The 27534-nt window shown below is 39.9% G+C and overlaps 1 protein-coding gene across 1 annotated transcript; it reads left to right on the top strand.

Moving 5' to 3' along the window:
* Window positions 1-12963: 12963 nt before the first annotated feature.
* LOC104453454 (transcriptional elongation regulator MINIYO) lies at window positions 12964-26641 on the top strand. Its single transcript, XM_010068013.3, is given in 12 exon segments — window positions 12964-13083; window positions 17595-17979; window positions 18440-19583; window positions 20510-20625; window positions 20793-20980; window positions 21560-21665; window positions 21747-22004; window positions 22090-22278; window positions 22379-22415; window positions 22418-24690; window positions 25493-25702; window positions 26130-26641. Coding segments are annotated over 11 exon segments (4947 nt in total). The 5' UTR covers window positions 12964-13083; window positions 17595-17745; the 3' UTR covers window positions 26322-26641.
* The last annotated feature ends 893 nt before the right edge of the window (window positions 26642-27534 follow it).

Here is a 27534-nt window from a genome sequence, read left to right as displayed (position 1 = left end):
AATTATATTCAAATGGCCTTTGGATTCCAAGAAGGTACCTTGCCTGTGCGATATCTCGGGGTTCCCATCATCTCTTCTAGACTTCGAAAAGTTCACTTTGTATTGCTCTAATTGATCGGATCACTTGCTAGGGCTCAATCTTGGACTCAAAGATTTCTATCATATCCGGAAGACCGCAACTCATCGGGTCAGTCCTCCATTCTATTCAATCATATTGGTCGAGTGTGTTTACCTTACCGGCGTCGGTTAAGTTAGTATTGAAACAATCTTGAGACAATTTTTATGGAAATGATCCGCACTTGGTAAAGGTGGGGCTAAGGTTGCGTGGGATGACATATGTCTCCCAAAAAATGAAGGTGGGCTCGGCATAAGGAATTTGAAAGACTGCAATAGAGCGGCCATGCTTAAGTACATATGGATCCTTTTCACCGACAAAGAATCGTTGTGGTGTCGATGGGTCCATTCTAATTTCTTAAAAAATGACAATTTCTGGATCGCCTAAACACCTTCTACGTGTTCTTGGGGCTGGAAAAAAAATATTGCAATTAAGAACAGAGTTTAGGTCTTGCTTCGCTTGGAAGATTGGTAATGGATTTTCGGTTTCTTTATGGCATGATCAATGGCTCGCTAATGGCCCCCTTGATCTTTTGTTTCCGACATCCATCATTGAATTGTCGGGTCTCCTTAAGCATGCTGTTGTTGCAGATTTATTCTCCCCCCTCGGTCATGCATTTAAGAGTTCACTTGAGAGCTGTGGTTTCTCTGTCCCGGATCAGACTAATGCACCGGATTGTTTCACCACGGAATCAGCACTCATCCCGATCCTTTTCGTTGCCTCGCATGGGATTTCATTAGAACAAAGAAGGAAAGAGTTTCTTGGGACTCCTTTATTTGGAACTCTGATATTGTCCCTAGAAATCAATTTAACTTGTAGTTGATTACCAAGAACAGATTACCCACCCATGAATTCCTAATCCATTCTGGTAGAATCGTCTCGGGTACTTGTGCATACTGTAATGCTACTTCGGACTCTATTGATCACTTGTTCTTCAACTGTCGTATCTCGGCCACGCTTGCTTATTTTTGGACGACGAGATGCAATTTACCTTGGAAATCGAGGCCGTGGATGGACAACCTTGCTTGGGCGATCAGGTTGCTCTCCGGTAAGGATTTCTACCATCGGATTGCGCGGTTCTCTTTCGGTGGCCTTTGTTATTTGATTTGGAAGAAAATGAATGATATTATTTTCCGAGGGGAAGCACTGGTTGTCCCTGCTTTGAAGAACCACCTTATGAAGATAGTCAAAGATAAAGCGACTACATTCACAAGTGTTCCGGATACTCCAGAAATAGGCGTCTCCAAAAAGAAGTGGGATCTTGATCCCTCCATCTTTATGGATCGTCTCAGGCATTAGTCTCCCCGCTTCTTCTCTTGTTCTGCTACAAGCTTCATCATCACTCCGCTTCTTCGTTTTTCGAATGTTTGGCGGAGGTCTGGTGGTTGTTCTTGTTTTGTGTTGTAACTGTGGATCTTCTCCTTTTGGTCTGCTTGCCTTTGGCTTTTGTCACGGCACCCTTCCACTCTTCGGTCTTCCTTAGAGTGTAAGCCTTTGGCGCCGTCTTTTGTATTTTGTCCAAAGCTATATTATTATTTACCTTTACAAAAAAAAAAACGTATTTTCGTGACAAGTTGTATGACTTTTGGAACACTTATCCCTAAATTGTTTTGGGAGATAGTTGAGATTGGAATTTGAAGAAGTGGATCTTGTTTTTGAGGTATTAAGAGTTAATTATTTCAGGAAGGTAGATGGGCAAACTTTGAAATAAGTGTTACCAATAATCTCTTTTCGATGTGTTAGTAAGAACACAAAAAAGTATTTGGAAGTTTTTATGCTATTAATAAGGGTTGGTTTGCACAAACCTTCAAGTGGTTGATGTGATATTCTTAAGTTGTGATTTGTCTAGGTGTAGATTTTGTGGGACGTTGTGAGGTTGTGTGTTAGTTTATAGCGTTTCAGTCTTTTATTAAGCATCGGGATGTATGTTTCATTTGGGGTGCAATTGATCGTTGATTCTTATTTGTTGAAGCTTGTTTCACCTTCTAAGGCATAACAAAGGTAAGCAAGCCGTTACCATTGATACTGGTAATTTGTCTTAAGATTTTCAATGTGTGGTTTTGACAAAGAAAAAAAAAGAATCTAAGTCTCAACTCGCAAGAAGGGAGTAAGATAAGGTGCTCAAGATGATGGAGTTCATGAAGGCTTTATTAGTGACACTGAGGATGGTCAACCAGAGCATGTTCTATGGGACATGCTTCATTTATGCGGAAGATGGGCTTTAATTGATTTTCTCATAAGAGTTAAGAGGGAACGACGACAACAAAAGGGAACTTCAAAAAAATTAAGCATCGGACAATTTCTGATTTCTCTCGTTGTAATCATAGACAGTCTACAGGTCCTTGTATGTGCATGGCGTGCTAGACCTCTCACAAGGTATAATAGATTTCATCCTACCGATGATGATAACAGCATAGACCTTAGGAAACTTTTGAGCAAAGAAGCATTTCCAATCTCCTTCGTAGTGATTTCTATGAAAGTTTAGATCAGTTGATACAGGAGTTGTTGTTGGTACTGCAAGATATTGAAATGTTGGTGACTCTTATAAAGTGCCTCAGGGACAAAAGAACTTTGATTTGATTTCTTTCAATGCAGCCATTACTTGGTTTATGTATAATGATCTTTTCAAGGAAGCCTGGTGTGATATCCCAGATTTTTAGTCCTATTTTCTACTGAATAAATCGGGCATTTCATTGACGTGTCTATAGAATTGTTCTCAGAGCTGATCACTCTTGAGATAACTAGAATATTAGGAAAAATCACTAAGAATTTTTAAGGCAAATAAACTCAAGAATTCAACTAGGAATCGGCTTCTCGACCGTATCCATCTTTAGAGGTCATTACGGCATAGATATAAATCAATTCGAGATCAGAGATATATTGGTTCGACTGAGATGTGTGGCTAATCGTGGGTGACACCACTAAATTGAAAAATTCTCATCAACTAACACTAGATTGATTTTCTTATTGTTTTGGTACCCTATGTCCGTATTTGGATCATCGGGATTTTCATGACAATCGAGAATCGCCAATGAGTCGAGTGGGTTCATAGTGGCTCGAAGAAAATCGACCACGGGTCATTTGCACTTAAAAATTTCTAAAAGTTACCCGATAACCTAGATTACGCTAAAAATGCGTCGAATGAAAATTAACCGTGAATTCGAGTCTGATTCTACAAATTGAAGATTATGTCATGTCACAATAAATTCTAGGAATGTCAACTTAGTCTCAAAAGATTTTTAGAGATTCCAGGATTTTTACAGAAAATCGTATGGATGTCGCGAAAAATTAATGGAAATTCATATGGGCCGAATTTGAGCGAGTTTGGATTTTCAAGCCGAGCCTTTGAGTGTCAAGGAATTACAGAAAATTGTTCGGAATTTTTCTTCATCGAAATTGGACCTCAATTTGGGAAATTGAGTGAGGAATTGATCCTAAAATTGGGAAATTTGGAGCTATGGTTGAGCGCTACGAATTTTGGCTTCAAAGTTGATTAATGGTGGAATTATTCTTCTAGAAAGACTTAGGGGACAAGAGGGATTAGATTGAAAGCTTGTGGGACCAAGTCATTCAATGTATTGGCTAAGGATTGAGACTTTTGTTCCCTTCATAGCTGGCTTCTCCCTCACGCACAGCTCCCCCTCCATCTTCCTCCTCATGCGAGCAATTTCCCCTTTATTTTGCTTTCATCTCTCCCACCGAACTTGCTGCCTTTTCTTTTTGATTTTCCTTTTTGTTTTGGCCATCATTTTTCTTTCTTTGCGAACAGCCCACACCCCATTGAGAATTCTCCTTTACTTGGCCACGCGTCCACGAGCTGCCCATCCTTGGTCAACTAAAGAAGTTTCTCACCACCAACGTTGACCTCTCCATTCATCGAAAGCTCGCCCATCCACCGAAGTTGCTCATGACATCATCATCCCATCTCCATTCTCCTCTTCACCGTTTGCCACCCCCATCCCAACACACCACCAACGAACTCATCCCATCCATATGCTCTCCACCGAACGCCAGTAGGCCGGCCCATCTCCACGCATCTTCGTAGTCAACCAAACTAGCGAGCTCCTCCGTGGTTGACCGAAGCCGCCTCATCCACAGCCACGCATCTTCAACAGCGCAGCAACAACGTCCACGTCACCTTCGTTTCCTCAGCTCAATGTTGGTTGAAGCCGAAGCAGCTTCAAATTCGCGTGTCTTCGCCATCAACTCCACAAAGCTACGAGCGTGAAATTGAGCGGCCTTCATCTGGCTGTGCGAAGCCCACCGAAGTCCAGCGTTGTGGGCCCATCTCAAACAAAATTCCAGCTCGCAGCCCATTCTTCAATTGAACTGAAGCCCGTAAGAAAAGCCTAGTTCAGTTTTTGTTTCACCCACTTGAAGCCCAAAAGCTTGCAGCAGTTTGGCCCATCTTCAGTAGTCTTCGAGCCCATCAATCCAGCAGCAAGTCTTTAAGCCCAGTCTAATTTCATCAGCTGCAGCCCAGCCCAGTCTAGTCCAAGTGAGTTATTTGGTCAAGCCTAGTCCAGCAGCCCATCAACTGAAATTTTGAGGCCCAATTTGTAGCAAACCAATTGAAGTTCAGTCCACAACTTGAAGCCCGTCTTCAGCAGGCCCAGCCTAATTTGGGTCCAGCCCAAAAGCAAGAATAAATCTCAGTTGAGCTAAGATTTGTTGGGCCCAAGTTTAAGGCCCAGTCCAGGCCCGCCGGTGTTGTCGAAAGTTCGATTTCGGCCGCCGTCGTGTCACCGTCACGGTGTCCCGATTCCCTCTTTTAATCAAGTGAGTTTTACTCACTAATGCTTTCTTAGTTTGCTAATTATGCTTAAGGGTTAATTAGATTTAATTAAGTGCAATTAGGTAGTTAAATTAGTTTAGAACAATTAAATTAGTGACTTGATGATGCATGTTAGGTGGTTAGACTTACTCATTAGCAAGTAGAGACGTACTTCTATTTATTGAATGTATCTCGAGATTTTTCCTGACCCGTTTCGGGCTCCAATCATGCATTACGAGCCTAAATTTGGATAAGAATCCCTTGCCTTGGGGGAAAGGTGAGGGAGTCAAACCTTAGGGGAATCATCGGCGTCTTAAGCGTGATGCCGGAGTGGTGGGTCCTCCGCTAGCGTCACTCTAAGGTTTACCTACCGGCGTAACGACGGGGTACCCTGGGTATAAAAAAAATAAAAAAATAATAATAATAACTAATTTTCGAAATTCATTATTTAATTATTTATTTTTCCAGAAATTCAACCAGGATGATCGGTGACCGGAATTTCGTGCTGATTGTCGTGGTGCAGTCCGTTTATTTATTTGAGCTCTACGTTGTGTGGAATTGAATTAATGGTGGAATTTTAGGAATTATTTTTAAATTGATTGAAATTGAATAATTGTTTGGTAGATGGCCAAATATGGGTATGGCGTCAGTAATACTTTGATGGGCTATATAGTAGAGAGTATTGTGAGAGGTTGTGAGTTGAACCTCGAAAGTTGCCAAAGTATGGTCGTGCGAGTGGGGCTGAGATTTGCCACCGAATTTGGAGTCGGTCGCGCCCATTGGGCCGTAAACTGCCACCTGATAGAGGTTGCGCCCGTTGGGTCGTAAATTGCCACCCGATAGGGGTCATGCCTGATAAGGGCATAATTTTCCACAAAGTTGCGCCCATTGGGCCGTAATTTACCACCTAAAGATAGGTCGTGTCCTTTGGACCGTAATTTGTTGCCAAGAAATGTGGTAGACTGTGCTAGTGAAGCCGTGAGTAAGATTTGAGACTGAATAAGGGAGACAACTGAGGAATGGTCGGATTGACATGAAATCGATTAGGTCAATTGATCGAGATATCAATCTGTGATGTGATTGCTTGGGTGCCTATTAAACTGTGCTAATATGCAGGTGGAATCTGAGGCCAAGGTAAGTCCTCTGACTAGTGCATGCATAGGCAGCCCGGATAGCGTATTGATTTATTAATCGAGTATTAGGGGGTAGAACTTGCTGAGACGTAGTCTCATCCCGGTTGTGTGACAACATTTCAGGAGCCTGATGAGGAGCCTGAGGAGAAAGAACCCGAAGAGGAGTGCCTGGAGGAGAACCCCGATGATAATCCGAGTACGACCGGGATGAGGACTATGATCCCATCCTTTTTGTGAACCCTGTTTGTAGGTGGTTGAGTGTGAGACTAGACCTTTGTGATTAGTATGGTAAAATACTTTGAGGTGTGGTTGTATAAAAATTTGGTTGTGAATTTCAATATGAAAAATATGGCTCTACTTTTCTATTCCATTGTTTTATTGTTTGGGGATTATAATTGCTTCTGCATGTGCATATTAAAATGAAAAGGGTCGACGATACGTCTTGGGATATCACTTTTAAAATTGACCAAAGGTAAGGGATGTATGCATGTCTAAAGATCGAGGCGTGACACCTGGTACTATTTAACCAACTTAGGATGGTCGGCATTGTACTTGGTATAGTGACAATGGTATCTGTAGTGCAAGCACGTGTTGTTTTAAGATCACTGGAACTGGAATCTGTTCACAGTTTGACATTGAAGGTTGGTCTTCATCACATGCATTTGTAAAATAGTTCATTCTGAACATGTATTCTAATTTAATGGATTTATCATGTGCCACAAATTTTTCTTTCATTTGATGGAAAACAAGGATATCATTAATTGGACCATGATGCTGAGTTAATTTATCAGCCTTGAACGTTCTTTTGATGTGCTGTGACAAAGTTTTTCGAATGGATAAGAGATGTTAATGCCAATCGTGATGAGTAGTTGCTATCGGTTGTTTATCAACTTGATCTCTACTTGCGTAATATTAGGAGATTCAACTAAAAGTAGACAAGTACAAGCTTAGGTTATTGTTTCCGAGTTTGCTAACGAGGTTTCTATTTTGAACTCTCTTGTTGCCATGTTTTGAAGTGTGGTCAATTAGATCTTTCAAGAATAATTTTCGATCTTGTACAGTGATGAATTCAAGATGTGCACATTTTGGATGTCCAAAAAGGCTTTTCGCCTTTGGGTAAGAGCATGAGAGGAAGAAAGCTTTTGTCTTGATTCCATTGTACAAATTAGTGTTTTAGTCACTTTCGTGGAACTCGCCACACTGGATCTTTGCAAGTAGCTTCACTGTCATGCACTTGGATCTAGCCTGTTACCGTATAAAGTAATACAAAATAGTCTCCTATTAGCATGCTCAAAATGTGGGCTCATAGAACCAACCATCCATGTGTTCAGGGAGGTGGGTAATCTTCGAGATATAGTCTCCTAGAATCTAGCGTTAAAAGGTTATGGGATTAATGGTGCCGGAGAAATTGCAATAAGTTTCTATGATGAGATGAGGATGCAGGGGTTGAATTCTGATAGTGTGATTTACTTGATTGTCTTGAATGCTTATAGTCCTGCGAGCTAATGGAAGATGGACTAAGGATTTTCAATCAAATGGCTAAATAAAGCAAAATTAGCCATCACAAGCAACATTTGGATGCTTAGTTGATTGCTTGCTCGTGTAGGATGCTTGTTTGTTGCACAGGGCCTTGCCAATAATGTTTTGGAGTAGGCGGGCTTAGACATTTATGGGAATGTGGAGCTTGCAACAATAAGGTTGCCAAAGTAGGAAATGAGGAGATCGGATCAAGTTATGCCTCGTCAAATGTTTATGCATCGGCTGGGAGATCTGAGGATGCTAAAGTTTTAAGATCTAGTATGGAAACTAAATGTTTAACAAAGAGCAAAGCTGTCATTGCAATCCATGTAATAACGATTGATTTTGGATGAGATTGCCTATACAAATAATTTTATCTTTTCAACCTGGATGGGCGAGTTTTCATGCACAAATTCATTAAGAATCTCATCTCTCTTGTTTCTCATCAATTGGTAGTTTGGTCAAGGGAGCGTTCAATGCTCATCCTATAATATTTTGCTATGAGTGGAGGGTCTTGGCAAAAACCTTGAAAGTAATCATAGAGAATTACTTGAGCAAGTAGATAACCACCTGTCTTTGGTCAAAGCTATGAAGGCATTGAGGGAAGAAGAAAGGAGAGAAGAAAATACAAAGAATGGATGACGGTTATGATATCTATTTGTTAGCTACAACAAGATCAATTAGAAAGGAGGAAAGGTCAATCCATATCTTGCTAGTCCAGAGTAGCTCACAAGGGAGTTGGGTCATTGCTTGCAAGAAATTATAAGGGAAACATAATTGTAACTTATGAACATTAAGGAATGCTTTCTCAAATGCACAATCAAAGTAATTATTTGTACGCTGGCCATATGGGGTATGGTTTAGATGAAAATTCTATCAGATGACAATCGAAGATGACGATAGTATCTGCTCATTGAATAAGAAGACAAATGACATATATGGAGTCTTTGAGAACTTATCCTTTTTTTGAGCCATGCAATCTTATGTGAAAAGGAAATCTAGTATGAAGATGTACATGTACTACACGTCAAGAGTCGTTGTGATCATTGAGAATATATGGGAGGATATAATGACAAAACCTTAGAGAGAGATGTCACTATGGGCTTGAAGGGTCGTGATGTGGTAATTGAGCAAAATTTTGTTGCAGCAAAAGGTGACTATTGTTATGATGAAATTTGGAATTATTGATCCACTGAAAGTTATTAGGACTGCTTTGGTTGATGTTGTCAATGGGTCATCCTTATTGACGACAATTAAAACAGTTGTGGCCGAACTCCCTATAGCCAAAAAGGAGGAAAAGGATATAATGTTATGGAGTGTATCAATTTCTTGTTATGAATAGAATGGGACATATGACAAGGCATTGGTTATGTTATAAAGAAACGACAAGTAGTGGTGTTAGAGTGGAGGAGGCTGTCATGATTAGCATTCTTTCAACACATGCACATATTTTCTATTGTCAAGATGGGAAAATTGATCTGTGGGTTGGCAATGGAACTTGGGAGCTCGAGGAAGAGGCAAGGCGCAAATACCCACATTTGTTTGACGATTGAGGCAACTTAAGATTTATTCAAATTTTGAGGACGAAATTTCTTTTAAGGAGGGTAGAATGTAATATTTGAGATTTTTATTAGGTCAAAGAAAAGGTTATGGGACCCACTTTAATTAAAGAAAGAAAAAAGAAAACAAAAAGGAGAAGAGATAAAAAGGAAAAGAAAGCCCACGTTCGGGCAGAAGGTCAAGCGGAAGAAAAGAGGAAAGAAGAAGAAAGAAAGAAGAAGAAGAAGAAAGAGAAGAAATAAGAGAGAGGGCTTTGTGTGTTCACGCCGCAAGCAACTCACCAAGCTTATTTTCAATGGCCGGTAAATGATCACACCCTTCGTTCTTCCGATCGGAGTAGTTTCGGACTTAGGGCTTGAAATAGCGTGACGACCTAGGCGGCGATGTGCGGGGAGGAGGGATGGCAGTGCGTCCACGCCTCGGTCCCCGGACGTGCGCAGAAAGGGGGTGCGTCTCCTGTCCCACATCACTAAGGAGGAGTCCTAACTAGTTTATAAGGTTTGGGTTTTCTCATCTATGTAACGCGTTTTAAAGCCGTAAGGGCAGAAGGTCCAAAACGAACAATATTACAGTGGGAGACCCGGGTCCTTACAAACGGTATCAAAGCGACTCCTGACTGCATGTGGGGCCACAATGAGGGTGATGTGCTCCCAAGGAGGGGAGAGTGTGACGACCTAAGCGGCGGTGTGCGAGGAGGAAGGATGGCGATGCATTCGCGCCTCGGTCCCCGGACGTGCGCAAGGAGGGGGCGCATCTCTTGTCTCACGTCACTTAGAGGGGAGTCTTGGGCTAGTTTATAAAACTTGGGTTCTTTAACTTATGTAACGCGTTTTAAAGCCATAAGGGCCGAAGGCCCAAAGTGGACAATATTACACAATGGGAGGCCCGGGTCCTTACATTGTCCGCCGCTGAACATCGCCCTGACACTTGCAACCAGCAAAATCTTAGCCAAATGCCTGCCCCTCTCGGCCACCACCACTCCTTCTCTGCCTATCCCCGACGACTATAGCCCCGACAACCGTGCCTGCAGCCAGCAACGTCGTCGCCCCGGCTCGTCTGCCACCATAGCAGCTCCGCTCGGCATCCAACGTCCTCACCCCTGTTGCCGCGCCCATTGCCGACGCTTGCCCCTGTTGTTGTGCGTTCGCCCATCGCCGATGCTTGTTGCCAACGCCTCCCTCTGCCTAACGCCGCTCACCATCGTTGTTGCCTCTTCGTCCACATACCAGCAACACCATCGCGCCGAAGCTTGTTGTGTGGAGTCTCTTAGGTAGTTTATTTTTATTTTCATTTATTTATTTAAGTTTTGTTATTATTGCTTAAGTTGGAAGATGGTATTTTGATGTTAATTATTTGAATATTTTAGGCATTATCTGTAGGGTTTTGCCCAAAAATTATTGTAATTACTAATTTGATCCATAAAACGTCGGATTTTTTAATTATATTGATTTTGAGGCATTTTGATTGTGTTTTGATTATTAAGTCATTATAATTATTAATTTGGTTCGTAAGATTTCTAATCAAATTTTTAATTATTTTGAAATTTCTCATATGTTGTGATGTTTAAGGTTAAGATAATCGTTAAATTTAATTCGTGAGACGACGGATTATTTTCTCGATTTATTTTAATCCTTTATTTGATGAATATCTTGAGTGTTAATATGTATCTGGTAATTGCTTGTTCTTGTTTTGGAAGACAAAAAAATCAAATCTTGCATCGGAGTATGTTGGTTTAGTAAATTAGGGTTGCATTTTTAGATTGCACATTTAGATAATTTTTGGAATAGATTAGGGTTGGATCTCAATAATTTTTTAAATAAGGGCTTAAAACATTTTAGAAAATTATTCATTTTAGACAAATTTAATTAGTTTTCTTTTGTTATGAATTTAAAAAAAATAAAAAAATATTAGGTGCATGTCAAATAGTTTGCATAATAAGTTCATTTAATTAGAAATTGCTTATTAGTAAAATTTGGTCATGTAGTTAAAATGCATGTTTTATGATAAAGTTCTAATTTCAAGAAAACCAAAAAACAAATAATTGCTTGCTTTGTGTGTTTAATTCTTTTGATGCAATATGTTTGATTCATTGAGCGTTTAATAATGATTGAGCACCCGTGTGATCACCCTATTGCATCATAGTAATTTAGGTTAAAATTAAACCAAACTGCCTCCAAAAACAATTTTGAAAATAAAAAGAAATAGTATTGAAAGGGTATTAGAGAAGTCTAATGTAACAAAGTCCCTGTACTCAAAGTCTCTAGTTCGTATGACTAAAATATTTTCTTCCGTTATTTTATTTAGGTGTCTAATCAACCTACCATAAACTGATTAGTGACAACTCTTAGATAAAATTCATTTGCATGCTAAAAATTTGAACTTAAGTCGCGAATTGATATGAGCTTTGGAGAGCCCGAACTAAGTCTAGGCTTGTAGTCTATTAGCCGAACCTTTAGGTGGTCCAACCTGCTTCGGCGAGGTCGCGACATATTTGTTTCTTTCAAATGATATACAATTGTTATTTTCAATTTTTCTTTTTTAGAGTTCTTAGAGAAATACCATAATTGCTATTTAGTATTTTCATTCAAGATTTTGTTGTATTCTGGAAAATTTTTGTCAGTAACTACTAACAATGTTATGAGGCAAATAACTCCTTAAGGAAAGTGTTTCATGCTTCAAAGTCTGATTCCATTTCTTCACATTCCTAACAATATTTCCCAACATCCGTTTCACTTCCTCACCCGCAAAAGTAGCTATTAAGGAATATGGTAAAACTTCACATATGATCTTTCTCTTCTCACTAACAATGGACATTACTTTTAAAAGACTAGCATTTTCAAAATTCGCATTCTCATCCACAAAAGAAATACTGATTTTTAGTTTTTGGCATTTCTACTTGCCTTTTATTGACCGTACCATCCTCAACTTCGCATGTTTGATCTTTCTATTGTCATTGACAGCATGCCTAATGATATCACTAAAGAAAATAGGTATCTCCTTGATGTGTTCATGTGATACTGCAAGATCAACATCCGTGTATTACGTCCTTTTCTCTCTTTGCCACTTTTCCATGTATTCCACTAAGTTCGTCGGTACCACTCATCCAAAAATTTGGATCGCTCGTCTTTGTGCTATAGATATTGTGTGGTGCTAGAATCTTACTAGACTATCAACAATCGAGTTCTATAACTATAGAACCATTTTCGTCAATTTTTTAAAAAGTTTGGCGACCACCCATATTCATTTTTATTATTTTAGGTCATATAGCATGATATAGATATTTTTCCCGTAAAAAATGGCCGCTTTATAAATTTTTTTGGCTTTTGGGTCCTTTTTATTGTTTTATTTAAAGGTCGAGAATGGCATTTTTGGAAAATCCGCCATTTTTCACTTCGCCTATTTTATGACCCACTTTTTCCCGTACATTGCACGAGAGGTGCCCGGAGGCAGTGGAGAATATCCCATATATTAAATGACCATGCTTTAAAAGCAAAACTACCATTCTTTCCATTTAATGGCTTTGAGCAAAGTTTTAGCGTGAATTGGAGTTTAAACCAAGCTGTTTAGTGCATAATTTGAATGAGTTCTATCATATTTCACGAACCCATATCTAATCCATCATGTGAGGTCAAGAATCATTAGCATAAGTCGAATTAATTTTAGGGTAATGTATTTTCTTGCATATTTTTTCGTGATAAGACAATCGTAGGGGTGGCAAAATGGGCCATTAACCCATTTTTGGACTCATATTTCTCATTAATGGGTTGTAGTATACGGGCCATGAAGATATAATAGCCCAGTTAAAATGGGTTCAAGATGTTTTAAGTTGAATTCACGCGGATCGAAAATGGGTCGACCCATTTTCAAAACCTGAAAAACACGAAGTCTCTTCAGCTACCCTTCGTCACCCACCTCCGCCGCTCGCCTCTAAGACGAATGAGGCAAGCATCTCGAAGTTCCGGGTTACAACAATCCCTTGCTCGGTATGCTCCCCCCTCTCTCTCTTTCCTCTTCTTTTCGTGTCTAGGTGACGGTGAAGCGATGTGGGTTCGTGGGTAGTGCTTGGAGTTCGTGGCGTGCGGGTTCGTTCGTCGAACGGTTGATTGAATGTGATTGGGTTGGCGAGAAAGAGCGCCCGTCGGCGATATTCTTAGGTGGGTTCTGTCGGGTTTCGTTGGGTGGGTAATGAGGGAAGTGTTGAGTATCTGGGTTAGGAGGTACGAGCGAGCTGCGTGCGATTGGTTGGATAGCGAAGGTCGGAGCTCGTTGATTGGGTGCCGAAACTGCGTGAATTTGGAAGAAGAGAAAGAAAAGAAGTGCGAATCTTTACATTGCTAGATTAGTTCTCCCCTTTGTTTCGATTCGCTTGCAGTTGAGGTTCTTAGTTATGTTCATCGGGTTGTTCGCGCATAGGTCAAATGTTTGATGAAATTCCCCAAAGAAATTTGACTTCAAGCTTTCACCTCCTTTGAGTGTTCCAAACTTTCACCTCCTTTGAGTGTTCCTTTGGAAAACTGATGTCATTTTGTTATCTTGTCGTTTTTTTTATCTGGATGGCTATGTTTTTGACGATTGAAAGTCGTTGCCTGAGAAGCAAAATTGGAGAATGAGGACCAACATATGAAGATTGATATCTTATTATAGCGACAAATAGCTATTAAAAATGCGAAAAGTCTTGAATGATTATCTGCAGTGTCTTAGTGGAATGATCCACTATGCACTAGCAGTAAAGCTCCAGCCATGCAAGTAATGGTGGTGTGAAAGTCAAGTATCATATGGTAGCAAAAGCGAATTGTTGTGCTCTGCAAGGGCAGATTAGGGGCCCAAGCGGTGATATCGATCTCTGATATGTCAATTCTTTTCCTAAAGCCAGGTGTTTGGCATCAATCTGGCCAGCATTTGAATAAGGCCTCTGAAGGCCAAATTCAGATTGACCTCTCTTCAAAATGTAGAATTATTTGATCGAGATGATGACAGGAACAAAGAAGAATGAAGTATCCTTTTTAACTCATCTACATGAGTAGAAAATGATTAAGTCTGCAAATCTTCCCGGTGGAATAAAGTTTGTTTGATTGGGTCATGCAAAATCCCTAGTTGTTTTATAGATTTTCAACAGATGATCTCAGAAAATTGCTTTAGATAAAAAAAAAAAAAAAAAAAAAGATGTGCATAGTCTAATTCTTCATAAATATTTCAATTTATAGATTTTTTTAACATTTTTTTAGTTTATTTACTATTTTTTTTAAAATTTGATTTGAGGTTTTTATACAATTAACATATAGCTTAAAGTGAGCGCGGGTTTTTCTAAAATATTAATGGATTTTAACAATACGGGTCGGGTTGGATATGGGTTGAGTCAGATATGAGTCACTAGATTTACATTACGGGAATATGGATTAAAACGGATTAAATAGGTCAAATATGGGTCGACCCATACCCGATCTAATTCACCCATTTGATGGGTCTAATCTAGGGGCATGTGCGTGATGTTGATCATCACCGGAGGTGGGGCCATAGAGCCTCTCTTCAAGACGGTGTGCGGGGGAGAAAGCGCCGCGTGTAGCATCAAGCTGCTGGACGGTGTGGAGTGGTTCTTGTTATTCACGTGTGTAGCCCATCTTCAAAGTGTTACGAGTAAAGGAAAGAGAAACACATCTTGTCATTTATCCCCTGCCTTGTTGGGTCTTGTATAGAAAGAATGCTCATAAATGCAGTATATTATGTGTCCAATGCCAAAAGATAATTCAATAAAGATAATTCAATAATAAATGGTGTAAGTTTAGAAATTTTGACCAATATATATATATTTTTTTATTGTCCTCACTACTAAGCTTAGAATAAATTTAGCATCTCTTTTAGTAAAGGAATAGATTCTGAACCTATTTAGCAAAAGAGCTCCAGCATATATGAAAAGTGACTCATTAGCCATTTTTTTTCATTTTCATTAAAGGCGAGGCCCGATGAGGTTTGGAACAATTGCCAGTTTCTGCATTAATACTTCAATTGATTAATCATGATAACCAACTCAAGCATTCATAAATAAAGTGCAAAAACCTGCTTCCAAAATTAGTTAGCAAAATTAACGGAATTACCACCACTCCTCTAGGTTCAACAAATTCTTTATGAGCAATAACATCGATTCCACTTTTCTCATGTTAAATGATAGTATAGTAATCATCACTCCAACTAGATGTCTCTATTATTAGCGGAACATAAATATCGCTAAAATTTCTCTTATCCAGTTCTCAACCCCTCAAATTGTGCTAGAAAATGTTTTGCTTCAAACAAAATATTACACAAAAGACTACAAGTGTGCAACAACGGATTAACATATGTCATACATCAAATGGTTGCCACGCAAGACAGCTAAAAAGAGGACCTATGTAGCAAAACCACATGCTTTATAAAGATCATTGAAGAAAGAAGTAATATGGATAAAATGAAAAATAAATATTATTAATTTCTTGGGCATGTTGGCAGCTTATGATTCACATTACGTAACTTTGCTTTTGCTACCAAAAAATTAGAAACGTGAACTTAAAACACTAAAGATTTCTGGAAGGATTTTAAAACACTAAAGATGAACTTAGGATAAAATCATTTCACTTATTGAGATAACAAAATGATGCACCTGTTTATTTTGAGCCATGCACCTTTTCCAAAAAAACAAGAACAAAAGTACTTGCAAGAAGGCAACGTTATGTTGTATAATGTGTCTTTTTGTTTGCAAGTGATCCTTGTCTATGCTAAGGGAAGTTAAAAATTGAAATGTTCTCCCAATGAAGTAGCCGGCCAGTCTGGCTAGTTTGTTGTTCCCCTAGAAGATAAGCAATTCCAAATCTATGATATTAGGAAAATTCGAATGCGACTTATCTTCCAGATCAAAAAAATCCTTGATCTTAGTGACATGGAACTCATGGATACGTGGCTGATGACGATGGCAGTGATGGTGATGGCAACGTTGAATAGAAATTTATATGGATGAAAAGCATTAGAACTAAGCCTTTTGAACCGAGACCTACAAAAGAATTGATGGTGGGTTTGCCAAAACACCTATAAAAGAATATATATAAAAAAAAAAAGGCTTGTGCAATAGGGACAATAGTGCACAGCACCAATGAGGAGTTTCCAGGGTGCAAGAGGAGTTTCCACGGTGCAAGACATCAAGCAAGTGTCACGGGCTGATCTCTGAAATTGAGACCAGTGACTTAAGTTCTCTTGGATCGTTTGGGATCGTTAGAGCGCCTAAGCTAAGTTTTTCTCGGATCGATCATTCACTCGCTCGCTCTTCTTGGATCGATCATTCACTCACTCGCGCACTCGCTCACTTAAGATCAGCTTTTCTCGGATCAATAATTCACTCGCTCGCTCAATCAGATCTTAAAAGAGAAAAAGTTTCTAGAGAGAAAAGCTTTGAACAAGAGAATGAACATTCGATTATGAAATGGTTGGATGGATATAATGAGGGAGAGCACCCCTCCTTATACTAATGGCCCTCAATTTATAACTATTGATCGTCTTTTGATCCAACGGCTAAGATCACACCATCTAACCTACCACCTATAGAAAGTTCTAGATCCTTGACACAATTACCGTCTCACTCGTTCCTAGGAACATTTCGGAAGCTCTTGAGTTAACATTGGATGATCTTGGGAGGTCTTCTTCAATCATGCATGGTCCTTTGGTCACAGGAATCTCATAACCGTGACACAAGGCTAGAGTGTTGGAATTGGACTAAGAGTCCTCAACTGCTGATTGTTTCTTTTAAGCCTGGATGCGAGCTCGAGTCCTCAGTAACTCTGTATTCTCCCCTTAATCGACACATACTGGTTGTTCGATGAAATGACCCTAAGACGAGTCCATGAGAATGGCGTCATGTTCTTCTGCCAAGTCTAAAGACCTTAACATATTTGCATATCATTGATGGATTGCTTGGTCATTAGTCGTGGTCTTATTTATTTATTTTTTAAATATAACTTTGGGTTTTCAACACCATTGTTGCCTCGTCTGTCATGTTTTCTCTTTTCCACCACCGATCATAGACTTTGAGACATCTATTGGTGGTCTTGTATATTGCATTTTGAACTTTTAATTTATTTAATATGATCTTTAAACTTCAATACAATATATAATATAGTTTCCGAACTTTCAATTTATTTAATGTGATCTCTCAACTTTCTATACATATTCAATGTAGTTTCTGAATTATATAAAAATATTTAATGTTATTCATGAATTCAATTAGAAAAAACATTAAATATTTTCGTATAATTCAAGAATTAAATTCAATCGCATTTAATAAATTAAAAATTTATAGATGAAATTATATATTGAGTTAAAATTTAGAAATTTATATTGGATAAATTAAAAATTGAAGAATTACATTGTATATTATGCCAAAATCGAAGGACCATTTATGTTATTTTCCTTAAAACTTAAGAGCCCGCGAGAGACGAAAAGATCGCTTCCTAATCAGCGTCTTGCCTCTTCACAGGTGAAAAGGGCTCCGCGCTTCCTCTTCTCTCAAGCCAGCGCCACCTCCGGCGAGAATCGGCCAGAGCTCGTTTGGAGCTCGAAGAAGAGGTCGAAGTCGCTCAAGAACAGCGCGGCGGAGGTCGAAGAAGGCGGCGGCGGCGGCGGCGGCCATGGACAAGCGAAGGAGCGGCGGGTCAGGAAGCCGGAAAGTCCCACCTCGCGGCAAGGTATCGGGGACCATCAAGCCCCAAGTCAACGAGGACGACGCCTCGATGCTCATCGGGAGCATCGTCGAGAAGGGCGTCTGCGACGTCCCCGGGACCAAGACCCTCGCCGCCCCGACCCCTCCTCCGAGGGCCACCGTCCTCCCCTTCCCGGTCGCGCGGCACCGTTCTCACGGCCCCGTAAGTTCCTGAAACTACTTGCGCTTCTTCTGGGTGGTGGGAATTTGAAAATTTTGTCTGCTTTCTTGGGTTTATTGGGTAACGGAAGCATTACACCGGAGCTTCGGGAAAGGTCACCGTTCCTGCTTCGGTATTCTTGGTTCGGTGAAGTGAGGGAAATAGGTGAGTGTCAAGGTCGGCAGTTTCGTGTTTGGTTTGTAAATCTAGCCATTGGTTTAAGGGCAGGTTTGGAACGTGTTTATGACGGGTTGGAATGTGTAGTAGTAAAGGTAGTGGTGAAGTTTTAGTTTTGAGTAGGGAGCTCGAAGAAGGTAAAATCCTGGTATGGCATTGAGTTATTGGTTGAGTTTGAGGGTCTTTTTTTATTTGTTTGGGAACTGATAGAACAAGGAACTTCCTTGGTATTTTATTATATTATACTTTATTTTATTTTTGTTGATAGTGAAATGTCAATCTGCAGCATTGGGGTCCAGTTAGCACGAGATGGGACGAAGATCACGGCAGTGATGATCATGAGGAGGATGCTCAGGAAGATAGGAAGCTTGCTGCTTCTGAGCAGATCGCAGCTCTTGCTAGACCAGTGCAAAGAAAGGAGAAGAGGGAATTGAACTTACAAGATTGGAGGGAGCTTGTCGCGGGAAATGATTCCTCTTTTGGTAGTAAAAATACAAAGCATGGATCTGCAGGGGCTGAAGTGCGAGGTAGAGAGGTGATCAAAAGCGAAGATAAGCCGAACCTTGTAGATGATACATCTTTAAGTGGTGCAGTTCCTATGGAAGTAGATGCAAAAGCACAATCAAAATTTGAGCCTGTGTATGAAACATATGGGGGTATCACAGATGGTAAGACTTCTGCATTGATTGGTTTGCAAAGCTATACAGGTAAAGGTGCTCAAGTTCAGGGATGTTCCCTTGATGGTGACAAGAGTGCTGAGGCTGCTAATTTACTTCGAGATTTGGGGTCTATGCATACTAGCAGTAGAACTGGTTCAGTGAAAGTTTCAATCAATGAATCTGTAAGAATGCTGGATGAGGCAAAAGAGTTAAGTTCCTTGTTTCTTGATCATTCTAGAGAGCAGGAAAATCAATTGTCAAGCTTGCCTACAGCCTCCTTGTTTGGATCAAGTGTCAGTGATGATGGGCATAGCCATTCTTCTCTTGAGAGTCAAATTGATGCAGAGAACCGTGCCCGATTACAGAGTATGTCTCCTGATGAAATTGCCGAAGCTCGGGCTGAGATTATGAAGAAGATGGACCCTTCATTGCTCAAGTTGCTAAAAAGAAGGGGTCAAGAGAAATTCAAGGAGCAAAACTTGTCAGGCTCTCAGATAGCTATGGATGGAACACTGGGTCCATTAAGTGGGGGTCAGTCTCTTCAGAATGCAGAATCACGGAATACGAGGGATGGAGTATCTAATTTGGTATCATCGGAGACTGTAAAAGATAACCAAATTCAGCAGGATCATGCTGGTATCCAGCATGTTGGACCAAGAGATGGCAGTTTGTGGAGTGCTTGGACTCATAGGGTTGAGACTGCACGAGAATTACGATTTTCATTGGAGGGAAATGTCATTCGAAGTGAAATTGACCCAGTTGTGGGGACTGGTAAGTCAAATGCTAATATAATCACTTCGAGTTAGTGTCTCTTGTTATGCATCTCTTTTGGCGCCTTTTGAGTCCAGATGATGGTTCCTTCTCCAAAAATAAGATACCTAGTTCTTCAATGAGTTCACATCTTGTTAGTCATTACAAATGGGGTTGACATGCACTAGTAACTTAATGATGGGAGCAACTTATCTAGCTAGATCATGCGCTAGTCACACCAATGAGTCTCTATATAGTAACTAAGGCAATATAGCTTAAGGTGTCACACTAGTGCGTTCCTATGTAGTAATTAGGTTCGTTTAACTTGACCTATTCTTTTAATGAAATATGCAAGAATGTAGCATGGGCATCTTCATCAACTGATTTGAATAGCAAAACCTAATGTTGCTGGGGACTGCAATGTCTTGAGCTGCTATGGATTTTGACCTGTATAAGAACTTTAATTTAAAATGATGACTATAGAATTTGGGATTGGCTTTCGTTCCTTGATAAACACAAGTAGAATGAGCTTTCTTTATAAGCTCCTTCTTTTTCAACATTAGGTCCTACCCTTATGTCAACCTATGGTTGAAAACCACATTTTCCTGTTCCCAGATTTCCACACCTGGGTGATGTCTGACTGGTGTGGCATTTCTGGTGTCACCGCACCAATTCTGGCTAGACAGCTTTATTAATGAGTGATAGGGTTAATATATGCAGTTTAATCTGATTAGCTCCCCAGATTTCATTTGGTGAATTTTTTGGAAGTGTATATTCAATAAATTACTTTCTTGTCTAGCTTTCTCATATAGTTGGATCAGAGTATGGCATGTTCTATGCTTGAGTTCTAAGTGTGCATCAAAGGAATTCTTTAATGTTAATTCAAGTTATGTCTCAATTTATATATCTCTTCTGTGATTATATCACTGATCGGGACTATACTTCAGGTCAGAACAGGCAGAATGCTGATAATGTTGCCGAGCGAGACTTCTTGAGGACTGAAGGTGACCCTGGTGCTGCAGGTTATACTATCAAAGAAGCAGTGGCACTTACAAGAAGTGTGGTAAGTTGCCTTTTAAATCAGTGCTTAACTTATATAGACTCAAAGCTAATCAGATAGTTTTTGCTTTCTCATTAGTGTTTGTTCTTAAGTTCATATCCTTTACTGCTAAGTTACAAGAACCTTCTTCACTACTGGCATATTTGGTAAATAATGAATTGATGCTTCAGGTTCCGGGACAACGGGCCCTTGCACTTCATCTTCTCGCTTCTGTACTTGACAAGGCAATGCACAATATTTGCCGGGATCAAGTTGATCTTGTTACTGAATATTCTAATGTTGATAAGGATTCAGTGGATTGGGAGGCTGTCTGGGCATTTGCACTCGGCCCAGAACCTGAACTTGTCTTAACATTGAGGTAATCTTTATTGCATAAGTTTTGTCATCATCCTTCCTTCATATTGTTAGTCAATAAGCAGTGGACATGGCCTTGATTTTTGCATTGTTACTGGAAGTTCCATATTTTCTTTTGTTGTGGTAAGCTTGTATATACCAATAATTCTAAGCCATACCGCTGACATGGGCTCCTTGATATCCTCAAAAAAGTTTACACTAATGAGGAAATTGTGCATACTGCTTCTTCTTTTTTGTTTGTAACTACCTTACTCACTGGAGCATTAGTTCTTCTGTTATAGGTACACTCCACAACATGTTGAATCAGTGATGGGACTGCTTTGCAATGCTTATAGGGATTGACTAGTGCTTGAATATCCCTTCCTATATGCTCAGATCCTTTCGGGAATCTAAGTAATGAGGTCACTTGGTTATGGCCTGAGCTGCTTCTAACTAATGTTACACTGCTTTTCTGAGTATCTTTGGATGATAAATTCTACATTAAGATTATTACTCCCAAAAGGCTTTATATTTCTAGGTTTTGATATCATATCCATCCATTTGAAAAAAGTTGAAGATTTAATTTAATACTGTGTATTTGCAGGATGTGTCTTGATGACAACCACAATTCTGTAGTTTTAGCATGTGCGAGAGTTGTTGAGTGCATACTCAGCTCTGATTTAAATGAGAACTTCTTTGACAAATTGGAGGTGAAATTTTCTTCAGAGATGCTTATCATTGTTGTAACTCTTCATTTGGTTGAGTTTAAGTTTGATATGTTGTTCTTTCAGAGAATGAGTATGCACGGAAAGTATCTCTACACTGCCCCAGTGTTTAGGAGCAAACCAGAAATTAATGGCGGTTTGCTTCATGGTGGGTTTTGGAAGTACAGTGCTAAATCCTCTAATGTTCTTCCTATGGAAGAAGCAGCTGATGATGAATCTGAAGGGAAGCGCACTATTCAGGACGATATTGTGATTGCTGGTCAAGATTTTATTGCAGGTTTAGTCAGGATGGGAATTCTGCCAAGAATTCGTTATATCTTGGAGGTAGCATGATCTAACTATTGTGTCAGTTTTCGACCTGTTTACTTCTTATAGAAATCATTTTGTGTCTTCAAATGAATGGTTTCAGACAGATCCGACCGAAGCTCTGGAAGAACGGATGATCTCTATTCTAATTGCAATAGCAAGACATTCACCAATTGCTTCATGTGCTATCATGGACTGTCCAAGGCTCATCCAAATAGTTGTCCACAGATTTTCCATGAAAAGCAGTATGGAAATTCAGCCATCCAAGATAAAATCTGTTACACTCTTAAGGGTGAGTTATCAGTTCATATGCATCTTGCACCAGTCTAATCTTTCATGGGACAATTGGTCCCTTAGCCAGCGAAACTCATTTCTGTTTACTTTTTGAAAAGGTATTGGCACGATCTAATAGGAAGTATTGCATCGAGCTTATAAGGGTGGAACACTGCATGCCATGATATGGCAGTTGTATCAACCTGCTTATTCACTTGACCAATGGACTAAACTGGGAAAAGAGCGCTGCAAACTTTCCTCATCTCTGACGATTGAACAATTGCGGCTGTGGAGGACTTGCATAGAGTATGGATATTGTGTCTCACTCTTCTCAGATATCTTTCATTCCTTGTGCTTGTGGTTGAATCCACCTTCCATGGAAAAACTGTTGGAGAATAATATCATGAGAGAACTTTTTTCAATATCCAATGAGGCATACCTTGTTCTGGCAGCTTTAGCTTGTAGACTTCCAAAGTTTCATTCACAGGAACATACAGGCAATCAAAATACAAAGTGTGCTGGTGATGGTACTGAATCATGGTCTTGGAGTTATGTTATCCCAATGGTTGATCATGGAATAAAGTGGATAGAATGGATGAATGATTCTTGCATCTCTTGGTTCTTTGAGTCGCAAAGTGGAAAGAAAAATGACCTGAGAACTCAATCTCTGACGTCCTTATTGTGGGTTTATTCTTCAGTCATGCACATGCTGTCAGTTGTTCTTGAAAGAGTGGGGCCAGACAATGCAATAAATAGCTCTGATGATGGCAAGTCACTGCCTTGGCTTCCTGAATTTGTACCAAAAATTGGTTTAGAGATTATTCGGCAAGGATTCTTTAGCTCTTTGAATGGCAGCATAGATAACAGAACAGATTCTGCAAGAGTTGGATCGTTCATTGAAAAGTTGTCTCATTTGAGACTTAAAAGCGAAAGTGGAACCTCTCTGGCTTCTGTGTGCTGTCTCCATGGATTTGTGCAGTTGATAGTTGAGATTGATCGGTTGATTCAGTTAGCCAAGGCTGGAATGTCTAGTCCTCCAACAAAAGGACTTTCCATCTCAGCAGAAGAGAAAATTCTTGAGGATGGTATGCTCAAGGGTTCTCTTCTTGATCTACAGAAAGTGCTTGACGTCCTTTTGAATGTAATTGCTTCTGAATGGCACTCAATCCAGTCGATAGAGACGTTTGGAAGAGGAGGTCCTGCTCCAGGAGTCGGCGTCGGATGGGGTGCTTCTCATGGAGGATATTGGTCAACACGTGTCCTTTTGGCACAAAAAGATGCAGGTCTTCTCGTGTACTTGCTTGGAACTGTTCCAGTGGTGTCGGTTGAGCATATAGCCTTCAGTGAGGGCCAAGCCATTGTTTTGCTTAGAGTTAATGGTGCCTTAGGAGCTTGTTTGACTGCTGGCCCAAGGGATAGGGTTGTTGTGGAGAAGGCTTTTGACTTTCTGTTTCAAGTCCCTGTTCTAAAGTGCTTGAATATATGTATTCGGCACTTTTTTTCTCTTAGCAGGAGATCTCTGACATGGGAGTATAGTGAAGAGGACCTACATCATATTAGCAAATTATTGTCTTCCCATTTCAGAAAGAGATGGTTGTGTGCAAAGAAAAAGGCAAGTTCCACAGAAGGCAGCGAGAGTACCATGCATAAAGCAAATCAAAATAGTAGTATTTCTCTTGAAACCATTCATGAGGATATGGACATGTCAGATGAGAAAGAGGAACATCCTCCTTGTGATAATCTGACTATGGAGTGGGCTTACCAGAGACTGCCGCTTCCCATGCATTGGTTCATCAGCCCAATCAGTTTATTAGGGGATGGCTTGCACAGTACCGATCAGAAAGTTTCTGGTGTCATTAATCTTGTGCAGGATCATGATGATCTATCTGAAATTGCTAAAGCTGGAATGTTCTTTCTATTAGGCGTGGAGGCAATGTCTCATTCAGGATGCACACATATCACTTCACCTGCTCAACATGTGTCACTAGTTTGGAAATTTCATTCCTTGTCCATGATCTTACTTGTTGGGTTGGCTGTGATTGAAGAGCAGAGAAGTAGAGATGTTTATGAAGCTTTACAAGAACTCTTTGGACAGCTTCTTGATCGAGAAATTATAAGTAGAAGCACTAGACATACTCTTAAAGATGAGCCTGAAATGGATAGCGCAAATAAATGGGGATTGTTAAAATTTGGATCAGAAATTCATGATAGTTACTCAACGTTTATTGAAGCTTTTGTCGAGCAGTTTGCTGCAATATCCTATGGTGATCTGCTGTATGGTCGTCAAGTCGCGCTGTACCTCCACCGTCATGTGGAAGTTTCTGTAAGGCTTGCTGCATGGAATGCACTGTCTAACGCTCGGGTTCTGGATCTTCTGCCTCCTTTAGATAAGTGCCTAGCCACAGCTGAAGGTTATCTCGAACCTCCTGAGGTATTGTTCCTGAAAATACTTGTTCTCTTCTTTTGTTGGTTGTTTGTTCAAACATCATGAACATACTTGTTCAAGCAGTGGAATTGTGGTATTGGTTTGTTTTTCTTAAAGTAAATATATAACCCATATACGCATTTTCTCCTCCATTTGTTAGATTAAATTTTTGGGTTGAACTTTCTGCCTAATTTATATCCTTTATGTCTCATCTAATATTTCATTTCGTGATTGGTTTTCTATTATCTCATTCCCTGTTCTTCCATCCAGGAGCAAGAAAATTATCTTCCATTCTACGTTTTTTGATATCTACTTCATGTGTAGGATAGTTGTCCTTTTGTTCTTCATTGCAGCTTGCATGTGAGGGGGGATTCTAAAGTACTATATCACTTAATTACGGAATTCTAATGGTCCATATTATATGTAGTCTCTATTCACTTAATACCTTCAGGGTTTTTGTTACACTTTTGAACCATTATGTTCTGAAGTGGCTGCTTGCCATCACAAGTATTTCTCTTGTTCAAGAATCTTACTTTATGCAGTTGTGACATACTTTCCATTTTTTCTTTGGCACACCAGAAAAATGTAAAATTTCTTTGACAAGTTGGATATTTTATGAACTCTAGATGTAGGGTAGATGTTATCTCTGGGTAAACGCTTTTTTCCTGCTTTGGTAGTTCTCAAATTTCAGAAGCTGCTGTTCCATTCACATTACACCATTTCCGAGGAATACTTCACTGAGGGTCTTGTGTAAATGCTTAGACTTGTATTAAGGTCGTTGATGAGTTTCATGTCTTTTCATTTGCAGGATGATGAACACATCTTAGAAGCATACGTGAAGTCATGGGTTTCTGGAGCACTTGAAAGAGCCGCTGCTAGAGGATCACTAGCATTAACGCTTGTCCTGCACCATATCTCCTCTTTCATTTTCCTTGATCATGCAAAAGACTGTGTTTTGCTACGAAATAAGTTAGTGAAGTCCTTGTTGCGGTATTGCTCCCGGAAGCAACAACATGAGGTATGCAATTCTGTGGAGCAGTTGAATTTTAAGCAGTCTTGTAAAATGTGGATGTAACTATTGAATGCTTTGTTCAATCTACTGGTTACTCTTCTTTTCTTGTGTAAAAGGGAGTAGTTTTATGGTGATCTCTTGCTGCTGGATGGCTATGTATGATAGTTATCATTCAGGGCCACCATTGTGGAAAGGTTGGGATTTTGTGAAAAGATCATACACTCACCATCTGATTTGTTCTAGATAAAATTATGAGGAAGGGGGTGTGGTGGGGTTCAGGAGATACGTTTTTTGCAACAAATGTGTATATGCAATGTAGATCATGGCTGCTATTTTTACCGGAATCCCTCTGTTTAGGAAGAGGCATGTACGTGATCGTTCTATTGAAACTTGTAGTTTGAATTTGACTTGTCATTGGGATTTGTTACTGCAGGGAATGATGATGGATCTCATCCAATACAAGAAGTCATCCCCATCCAAAATGACTGCACAAGAGGAGGGTGCATTGCAAGCAAGCACTGTCCACGGAAGGCTTGAAGTACTTAAAGAGGCTTGTGAAGGAAATGCGTCTCTCTTGGCTGAAGTGGGAAAGCTAAGTTCCAAGTTTCAACTACTCCAGAGGTGACTTGACCTGATTATACTCTCTGCATCACGTGCAAGCACAATCCATGGGGCTCGACATACTCAAAGAGGCTTGTGAGGGAAATGAGTCTCTCTCAGTAGAAGTGGAAAAGCTAAGTCCCAAGTTTTGTCAACTCCGGAGATGACTTGGCTTAATTATATTCTGTACAGTGTAGGTAAATGTTTTTGCAGTCCTTTTCAAGTTTTCAGAGTTGGAACAGAGAGGGACAAGAAAAGCTTTTTGTGGTCCCTGTAATTTTTGGTCAGATGGGAATGTGAAAAATGCTAATGCTAATTGAAAGTCTTTTTCCTTTTCCTTTTTAACACTTTGAGAAAAGTTCACTGCTTTCTTAGTTTTTGGATTTTAACATCGGCTTGACGTGTTGGCATCATGTCAGCCAAATGTAGAGGGAGATCACTTCTGGCTGAGTTTTCATCATCTTTATAATTTGACATCTTCTCGAGAAGCAACATAGAATGATGAAAGCTTGAAACATTCAACATGATTTAGCACATGCCTCCCAAGTCACAGCCAAACCAAACACTTTGTTGCCTGGATTCTGATAAATATTACAGAACACGACGTTTTAATTAAGGAGATGAACAAGGCTCAGAGTACCTCTGCATGGAGAAAGATACTCAAACCTCAGGTGCATTTTGAAGCCTTATGTAGATATCCGTAACGAAATGAAAAGTCCATCCCCCTTTGGTTTGATGATCATCAACCCTCTTGGTGTTTTGGCTGATTTATATCCTCCTAGAGATATATATCACTCAACATTGAGTTGCTGATAATACTGTAGACAAAAAAATGGAGACAGGCCTCCAGCTTGGTCAGGTGCATCAGTGGGACACAAGCTCTTCCATGTGTCTGCATTTTTCCTATTCGACTCTGAGAATAAGGTCACTAGCTGGTTCTTCCAATGGTGTGTCGAATCAGGCTGAAGCAAAGGCTCTACTGTAATTAGGCGTCAATTTGTTTGATTCAAACCATACATGCCTGAGCATGCGTTCATCAATTGGCTGGCCATCCTCACAGATTGCAGATGATTGCATGAAGCGTCAGTGTGATGTTAAATGATGCATGTTTGCTTTGTCAATCGCAAGCAGAATCAAGAGAACTTATTTTCTGCTGTTGCTCTCTCACAAAGCAGAGCTGAGAACTTTCTTATTTATTTGTTTTACCTTGAACGGTAATAGCAGAGCAATGCAGGCTG

This window comes from Eucalyptus grandis, chromosome 7 (assembly GCF_016545825.1).
Source record: "Eucalyptus grandis isolate ANBG69807.140 chromosome 7, ASM1654582v1, whole genome shotgun sequence".
In the NCBI taxonomy this organism is placed as follows: Eukaryota; Viridiplantae; Streptophyta; class Magnoliopsida; order Myrtales; family Myrtaceae; genus Eucalyptus; species Eucalyptus grandis.
Note: the sequence above shows the minus strand (reverse complement) of the source record. Positions and strands in the feature narration are given on the sequence as shown.